At 54.3% G+C, this 8,605-nt stretch overlaps 1 protein-coding gene and 1 long non-coding RNA gene across 2 annotated transcripts; both read right to left on the bottom strand.

Moving 5' to 3' along the window:
- Positions 1–314: 314 nt before the first annotated feature.
- LOC102423276 (sialic acid-binding Ig-like lectin 14) lies at positions 315–3,558 on the bottom strand. Its single transcript, XM_014450551.2, has 7 exons — positions 3,510–3,558; positions 3,060–3,443; positions 2,568–2,846; positions 2,357–2,401; positions 901–1,158; positions 668–800; positions 315–531 (listed from the first exon to the last, which is right to left on the bottom strand). The coding sequence occupies exons 1-7, from the start codon at positions 3,556–3,558 to the stop codon at positions 495–497; spliced, it is 1,185 nt and encodes a 394-aa protein (XP_014306037.1). The 3' UTR covers positions 315–494.
- A 4,349-nt stretch (positions 3,559–7,907) lies between these two features.
- On the bottom strand, positions 7,908–8,437 carry LOC106695746. The gene is made up of 3 exons (XR_001346776.2): positions 8,414–8,437; positions 8,180–8,312; positions 7,908–8,043 (listed from the first exon to the last, which is right to left on the bottom strand). It is a non-coding gene; the product is annotated as an uncharacterized LOC106695746 (long non-coding RNA).
- Between the last annotated feature and the right edge of the window lie 168 nt (positions 8,438–8,605).

The raw sequence follows: 8,605 nt of genomic DNA, 5'->3' as shown, positions 1-8,605 counted from the left end.
ACTTTTGAACAATAATAGATACAGAGGCAGAGCTGCCTCAAACTGATTGTCAAACTGCAGTGGGAAGGCCAGGGAGGGTTGGGGGGCAGGAAGGAGGGGAGTAAGAGATCAACCGAAGGACTTGTATGCATGCATATGAGCATAACTAATGGACATAAGACACTGGGGCGTAAGAGAGGGTAGGGGATTGTCAAGGACGGGGGCGGGGGGGGAACGACACATATGTAATACCCTTTGTAATACTTTTAGCAAAAAAAAATTTAAAAAAATAAAATAAAATAAAAAAATTTTAAAAAAAGAGTAAAAGTCTTCTCTCCATGGCACTGACTCCCCTTGTCGTCACTCAGTCACTTCCACACACTGAAACCCCAGGGGCACATTGGAGGCAGGTGAGTCAGGAGCTTCCAGGGAGAAGGTGACATTGACGTCCCAGGACGGTCCCTCTAGCCTGGTGTCCACACCTCAGTCCCATCTTGAGAGGAAGGGAGGATCCATCAGGAGCTCTGCCTCCTGTTCCGGGGGCCTCCACACCTGCGGGGCCCACACAGGTGTCAGCTCAGAGACTCGGCCACTTTGGCTCTAACTCCAGGCAGAGCCGGACAGCTCGGCCCCACCTGCCCCTCAGGGCCAATCCCTGACCTTCCCCGGGAGGGACAGGCCTGCTCACCTGGTGTAGTAGAGCCAGGTGAGGACGTAGGTGAGGAGGAAGCCAGCCCCCATGAGGGCCCCTCTGATCAGGGTGAGGACCAGGGGCCAGGAGCCCTGCTGCTCCTCAGTCACACATCTGCAGGGAGGGCTGCCTGGGGACGCAGGAGAAGGGTGACGTGTTGTCCAGGTGTCAGTCCACCCACAGCCCAACACCTGACCAGGCGGCCGCCCCACACCTGTCCTGAAACTCACTCTGCACAGAGAGGCTGAAAGAGACGTGCTGGGAGCCCAGCGGGTGCTGAGCCCGGCAAGTGAACTCCCCTCCGTCTCCTGCCCCCACGTGGGGCAGCTCCAGGACTCCGGGTGCTGAGGGCTGGGACAGGTTCAGGGCTCTCCCCTCCTGGGACCAGCTCAGCGTGGCAGGGGGGTTGCTGTCAGCCTCGCAGAGCAGGAGCAGGGACTGGCCCTCCAGGACAGGCAGGGATGTGTGGTTGCTCAGGGTCTTCAGAGCTGGGAGAGGAACACAGAAGGTGGCTCAAGAGCCAGGGACCCTGCTGGTCAGGCCCGGCTCCCAGGAAGAAGGGGCTGAGCTGAGGGTGGACAGGGGAGGAGTGGGCGGGCCCCTCAGGTGGAGATACTTCAGGAATGGAGGCAGCCCGGCAGGGGAGAGGAGATGCACGGACACCGGCAATTTCGGAGGCAGAAGGCCCAGGAGCACCAAGCGCTTGATGATGGTGGAGAGGAGGCGGAGTCAGGGAGCCCGGTGCCTCTAGGGCCTCGCTGAGGGCATCGGGCTGTGCCCTGGGCGCCCAGAGAGCAGCAGCGAGCTGTGCACAGGGAGGCAGAGGGTCAGGGCCGAGACTAGAAAGATCCTGCTGGGCCGCGTGGGTTCGCGACCACAGAGAGGAGACTGGAGGCGGGAGGCTGAGGAGCAGGCTGAGGCCATGGGGCCCCGGGTCCAGGACAAGGCTGGATGGGCTCCGGGGCCCCAGGAAAGCAGAAGAGGGAAGTGATGTGAGGGGTGAGGTTTCCTACAGTTGCTGACAGGGTGTGACTGGTGAGAAAGGGAAGCATCTAGAGTGAGTCAGACCACACCGGGGGTAAGTGGGGTCGAGAGGCACCAGCAAGAGGTGCCTACTGAGTCCTGGACGGTGTCACTCAGTGGTTAGAGCGTTGGCCTGAGCACAAAAGGGTTGCAGGTTCAATTCCCAGGTGGGCTGTGTACAGGAGGCAACCAATTGATGTGTCTCTCACATCAATGTTTCTCTCTCTCTCACTCTCTCTCTCACACACACACACACACACACACACACACACACATCCATGTTTCTTTCTCTCTCTCCCCCTCCCTTCCACTCTCTCTAAAAATTAGTGGAAAAAATATCCTCTGGTGATAATTTTTTAAAAAAAGAAAAAGATGTGCCTACTTATGCAGATCTGTGGCTGGACTAAATTTGTGGGCGGCATCAGGACTGGTCAGGATGGGACGGGGACCCCAGGGGAGACCTGGGGAGGTGAGCATGCCCGGGAGAGTGGGGAACGGGAACATGGCAGCCTCCCGGAGACAATGACCGGATCAGAGATGAAGGAGGACAGGAAGACCCACCCCGAGGGGCTGCAGGGCCAGGGAGGAGGGTCTCACCTCCAGGCCCTGAGCTGGCAGAGGCCCCGCCCCCTCCTTCCCCAGAGAGGAGGGAAGGGCTCCTACCTGTGCAGTTTCCCTGGGAAAGCCTGATGGTCAGCAGAGGAGCATCTGGGGAGGGAAAATGTGCTGACTCCAGGGGGGCATTGGCCCTTTGCCCCAGGGGCCCCTAAGCGGGAGGGCTGGGGTTTTACTTCAGCAAAATCCTCTGGGAAAGGAAACCCAGGACTGATCCTCCCTCTGCCCCGGGGGACCCAGCCCCCCCTCCAACACTCACAGGAGACATTGAGCCGGATGGTTCTCTGCGTGGCCACCCAAGATCCTTGGAGTTTCACCTGACAGGTGGGGCTGGTGCCATGGTCCCGGGGCCTCGGGGTGAAGGTGAGCACCAAGGAGCGGAGGTTCTGGGGGTCCAGCGAGTCCACAGCGGCTCCCGCCCAGGAGAAGGTGAGAGGTCGTCCCCCTTCGCAGGCCCCTGGCAGGCTGCAGGCCAGCTGTGTGGGGCGGCCGGACTCCAGAGGCTCCCGTACACGGATGTGGGGTTTCTCTGTCAGGGCTGCAGGGGAGAAAGGCAGGTGCCTGGGCTGCAGGGGTGTGGACTCAGAGCGGGACCCTGAGAGAGGCCCTGCCTCGGGCTGAGCTCACCCAGGCCCTGTGTCCCTTCCCACCACCCAGGGCCCACGGCCTGGACAGGGAGTGTCCAGTGTCCTGTTCCTGCTCTAAGACGGGGTCCCCTGTCCCTGGTTTTTCTCCAGGGCCCCTACTGTACCTGTCACCTGCAAATCCAGCATCTTCTCTTTGTAATTATATTTCACAGAATCTCCTCTCTCCACTCGGAAGACATAGCGTCCTGAGTCGCTCCTCCTGGCGTCTCTGATTTGCAGGGAACAGTTGTTGGCTGTGGGGTCCGCGAGGAGGAAGCGGCCTCGGGTCTCTCTCTTCACTGTTTTATTCCGGTTGCTCGAGGCCACAGGAGCAGCATAATCTGTGTTGTCCCAGTCCCGGTACCAGAAGGTGTACAGTTCACTAGAGGAAGACCACGGACTCCACGGGTAGGAGAAGGAGCAGGGCACATGGACACACAGACCCTCCTGCACCGTCACCGATTCCTGCACTTGGATCTCATAGCCTGGATGCTGCTGCTGCAGGGATCCTGGGGGATAGGGATTGAGGCTCTGATGCTGCCCTCGCCCCTCCCCCACCTGCCCTGCCCCCCTACCTAGACATTCACCCCCCAACAGTAGAGGCAGCAGCAGCAGGACCACCATTGCTGCCTCTGGCAGGGTAGAGCAGGTCTGGGTCCCTGTGTCAGGGAGCGAAGTGCCCAGCTCTGGGGTGGGGCCTAGGACACCCCAACAGGAAGCCCTGGGGGAGAGACTGTGGCCAGGCTGGAAAGGGAACTTGGCCTCCACAGGAGTTGGGGGGTGGTTCCTGTGAAATCGTTCTGTCTCCCCTCCCCCATGCCCCGACCCCATGACCCTGCAGGCAAATGTACTGAGGCCCTGGGAGGCTGAGTGGCTTGTCCAGAAAGTGACCCCCTTACAGAGGATGTGTAAGTGGGGAGCGAGGTCGCACAGGGGCCAGCACACTCAGAGCTGGTCCTGGGGATTGGGGGGGACCCGCCCTCCAGCTGAAACTGTTGAACATTCTGGAAAAGGATCATTTTAATATTTTTTAGACCAAGTGGGAGCAAGAGAGAGAGGAATTTAGACCCAAGTCCAGTGGAGGGTGGAACCCAGGGGCAGACTGAGTGGTAAAGGCCTTGGCTCTGAGGGCTTCTTGAGGACGTGTGACGCACCTATGTTGGCTCAAGGGTCTGAGTGTCTGAGGGACAGGGAGGCCCACAAGCCCCATCGGAAACGGACGCCCCATTTGGCGGGACCTCAGCACAGCAGCAGCGCTGCCGCCTGAAAATTCATGAAAATCCACCTTCCTGGCCCCTCATCGCTGGGTCCCTGTTCACAGCCTCACCCAGGCTGATGGGAAGGGATCCCTTTCTGCTCCATCTGTGTCCCAACCCGGGCATCACAAACCCTGACATTCCATTCCCGCTGCTGGAGCACATAGTGGGGCTTCTGTGTGCCTCGCTGCCCTTGACTGATGGGATCTCAAGGGAGGAACCAATGAGGGCAGGGGGATGTCAAAGGCCTTCAGGATAACCTCACAGTCAGCTAGGGATGCAGGAGGCTCCCCTGGCGGGATAGGGGGTGAGCTCAGCAAGTTCCACACCTAACGCAGCAGCACCGGGTCCGAGTCCAGCAAGGCAAGAGCAATAAGTAAAAGCTATGGAAATTCCAAAGAAAATCAAGCTGACTTTCTCCATCAAGGATTGTGTCTATATAGGAAAATCCACACGTACATACAGATACATGTAGGGGCTTGAGAAGAGAGTCAGCAAGGTTTCTAGCGACAAAATCAAATTGCAAAACTCAAATGCATCCGTATAGCACAGTGACCACGAATAACAGGATGGTATGAAAGATGTCATGGACACATCAAAACTTACGATGTTCCTGGAATATTCAGAGATGCACATCACAAATATATGGTATGCACGTCCTCAGCGGAGGAAATGATACATCTGTTTGGGAGGACATTACAGGTGGAAATAGATAGCCCTGTCCGGATGGCTCTGTTGGTGGAAGCATCCTCCCTACAGCACATTGGTTGCAGGTTCAATTCCGGGTCAGGACACATCCCTAGGTTTCCATACCAGCTCAGGGCAAGTATGGGAAGCAACCGGTTTATGTTTCTCTCTCACACACCTCTCTTCCTCTCTCTCTCTCTCTCTCTCTCTCTCTCTCTCTCTCTCTCTCATTCTCCAAGTTACAAGGTATAGACAGAAATGCAGAAGAGGAAATTTCCCCATAAGCTGTGCCAGGTAAGACGGGCCTCAGGGACAGAGAAGGGGCCAGGCTGACTCACCTCAGAGCACAAGGCCCATCCTAAAGCAACCCACACAAAAGAACTGGGGGAAGGAAGCAACCATTTTCACATTCAAGAAGGGCCACAGAATTCATCCCAGAGAGAGAACTCTGTATGTGTATATGGATGTGTGTGTGTGCACATGTGTGTGTGTGTGTGTGTGTGTGTGTGTGTGTCTGTGCGATTTCCAAATAAACTAATGAGGAAACTTTTGTGGAGGTGAGACTCCCATGACATAAAATTTCTAATGCTAGTTTTGGGTATGTAACCTTCGGGGCTGCTTATCACTGCACTTCCCCTATCACTTTCTGTACTGCGGGCCTACTATGTGCCTTCACCATACCTTCCTTGTCCGTGCAGGAATCTGATGTGGGGTTTGGAATATTAATGCCCTGATGTACCAAGCAAAACTCCCACAGGTCTAAGGAGTTCTTTCATGGTTCTGTAGGATTACTGATGTTGCGTCTATCTTCATGACTTTGTTGGCCATTTGTACATCATCTTTGGAGAAATGTCTATTAAAGGTTGTAGCCATTTCTTCAATTGTGTTATTTGGGTTTCTTATGTTGTCGTGTGTGAGTTTGTAATAGATGCTGGATATTAACTCCTGCACACATACAGTTTCTCTCCCATCCTGTAGGTGGCCTCTGGAGTCTGGTGAGAGCGTCCTTTTGTGCTCAGGTTTTGAAGTTGGTACTGTCCCACTTGTCTCTGTTTGCTTCCCTTGTCTGTGCTTTCGATGTAAATATCCAGGAAATCATTGCAAAACCCAATGTGCTGGGATTTCCGCCTATGTTTCCCTCTGAGAGTTTATAGTGGTTGGTATTATATTTACGTCTTTAATACATTTTTGCATAGAGGAGAATGAACTGTGATGAAAACCCAGAACTGCATGAGAGGAACAACTGTGAGGGGTATTTTTCAAAATAGTCATTGTTTCCCTGCAGTGTGTTCTCACAGTGGGGTCTGAAGACGCTGAACTCACAGAAAGAGAGTAGACGTTGATGCAGGGGCTGGGGGTGGGGAAATGGAAGATGTTGGTCAAGGGTAACTTTCAGCTACAAGAGGAACAATTCCTGGGGATGTAGTGGACAGCATGGCAAGTACAATTAACAGGAATGTATTGAATACCTGAAAGTTGTTATGGTTATACATCATCAGTGTTATAACCATAACAATGGTAATTACATGAGAGGATGGAAGTGTTGATGAACCTTATTGTGGTAATCACTTCACTATGTAGGTGCATCAAATATGCACATTGCATACCTTAAACTTGCATGCATTCTATATCAAAAATATCTCAATTAATCTGGAAATAAAAATAATTGTTTACATCCAAGTAATTATTAATGTTCTCTAAAGTTTATCAAATATATAGCTGTAAGATATATGCAATAACAATACAAAATGGTGAGAGTATAGGTGGATGTGTCTTAAATGTTGAAATATTTTATTATTTAAGAATAGATATAGTCCAGCCGGTGTGGCTGAGGGGTTGAGCATCAATCTATGAACCAAGAGGTCAGGGTTCGACTCCCAGTCAGGGCACATGCCTGGGTGAACGGCTTCATCCCCAGGAGGGGAGGTGGAGGAAACAGGCGATCAATGACTCTCTCATCGTTGATATTTCTATCGCTCTGTCTCCCCTCCAAAATCCTCTCAGAAATCAACAAAAATATCTTAAAAAATAAGAAGAGATATAAATACCAATTGAAGAATAATTACAAGGAATAAACGAAAATCCCCTTACTTGAAACAGCTTCAACAACAGCAACAACAAAAAAGAGGAGATCCAGATGGAATTGGACTCAAGAAACTCCCCACAGACACTAAAGAGTAAAATCAATGGTCATGTGATATCACAGAAACGTTCTCATTTATGATTAAATGCTGGGATGTGTTATGACAATAATTCTGAGGTTGGCGTCTATGAACAGGGAGAGAAGAGCTGCTCCGAACTCTACTGTGTATCAACACCTACAGATGGGAGACCAGAATCTCAGGTGGTGACCAGCTAACTTCAGGGCAAGGGGAGGATAAGGGGCCAACTTCAGTCCGTCTCTGGGCCTGAGAATGGAGAGAGAGGAGCAGGAGGTGGGGAGATGGTTGGGCAGAACCAATAGAGAGAAAGAAAGAGGGGGGAGGGGAACAGGTCAAATGGGAGAAACACAGGCAGAAACAAGGGGCCCTCAGTGGGTGTGTATTATTGTTTATTTCTGTATCTCATGATGTTTTGAGCCATTAAACAGATTGGAAGAGAAGGAGGCACAGGGTCTCCCAGGATGGCCCATTCTCAGAGACAGCAAAGAATTTCAGATGCAAACCAACCCAACCTGAGCCCATATTCCCAGCCTCCCCACCTGCCCCAAATCACCCAGGACCTGGGACCAGACAATAGAGACCACGCCCACAGGCCCATCCCCCAGACTGACACACACCAGCTGGTCCTGAACTGCTCACCCTGCCCTGCCTTCCGTTTCCCATGGGAACCCCAGTCAAGGCCTTCGCTAGGCTGCCCTGCAACTGCATCTGCTTCCTGAGGAAATCCGGGGCTTCCCGGGCACAGCGGCCCCTCCTCTCAGGAGGTGAAAGGAGGAAAAGTCTTCTCTCCATGGCATTGACTCCCCTTGTGGTCACTCAGTCACTTCCACACACTGAAACCCCAGGGGCACAATTGAGGCAGGTGAGTCAACAGCTTCCAGGGAGAAGGTGACATTGAGGTCCCAGGACGGTCCCTCTCGCCTGGTGTCCACACCTCAGTCCCATCTTGAGAGGAAGGGAGGATCCATCAGGAGCTCTGCCTCCTGTTCCGGGGGCCTCCACACCTGCGGGGCCCACACAGGTGTCAGCTCAGAGACTCGGCTACTTTGGCTCTAACTCCAGGCAGAGCCTGACAGCTCGGCCCCACCTGCACCTCAGGGCCAATCCCTGACCTTCCCCGGGAGGGACAGGCCTGCTCACCTGGTGTAGTAGAGCCAGGTGAGGACGTAGGTGAGGAGGAAGCCAGCCCCCATGAGGGCCCCTCTGATCAGGGTGAGGACCAGGGGCCAGGAGCCCTGCTGCTCCTCGGTCACACATCTGCAGGGAGGGCTGCCTGGGGACGACGGGAGAAGGGTGACGTGTTGTCCAGGTGTCAGTCCACCCACAGCCCAACACCTGACCAGGCGGCCGCCCCACACCTGTGCTGCACCTCACTCTGCACAGAGAGGCTGAAGAAGACGCGCTGGGAGCACAGCGGGTGCTGAGCCCGGCAGGTGAACTCCCCTCCGCCTCAGCCCCACATGGGGCAGCTCCAGGAGCCCTGGTGCTGAGGGCTGGAGGGGCTCAGGGCTTGTTCCCCCAGCACGCAGCTCTGGTGACACCACCCACTCCCAGGACTCAGTCTCT

Source organism: Myotis lucifugus, unplaced genomic scaffold (assembly GCF_000147115.1).
Source record: "Myotis lucifugus unplaced genomic scaffold, Myoluc2.0 scaffold_2635, whole genome shotgun sequence".
NCBI classification, from domain to species: domain Eukaryota; kingdom Metazoa; phylum Chordata; class Mammalia; order Chiroptera; family Vespertilionidae; genus Myotis; species Myotis lucifugus.
The sequence above is the reverse complement of the archived record's forward strand: the minus strand, read 5'-3'. Positions and strand labels throughout refer to the sequence as shown.

Excerpts from the sequence above, each read along its gene's own strand:
- LOC102423276 (XM_014450551.2), bottom strand. The coding sequence starts at position 3,558 with ATGGTGGTCCTGCTGCTGCTGCCTCTACTGTTGGGGGGTGAATGTCTA. Across the intron at positions 3,444-3,509 it reads GTTGGGGGGTGAATGTCTAG|GATCCCTGCAGCAGCAGCAT; the intron begins GTAGGGGGGCAG and ends CCTATCCCCCAG. Across the intron at positions 532-667 it reads ACCTGGCTCTACTACACCAG|GTGTGGAGGCCCCCGGAACA; the intron begins GTGAGCAGGCCT and ends TGGGCCCCGCAG.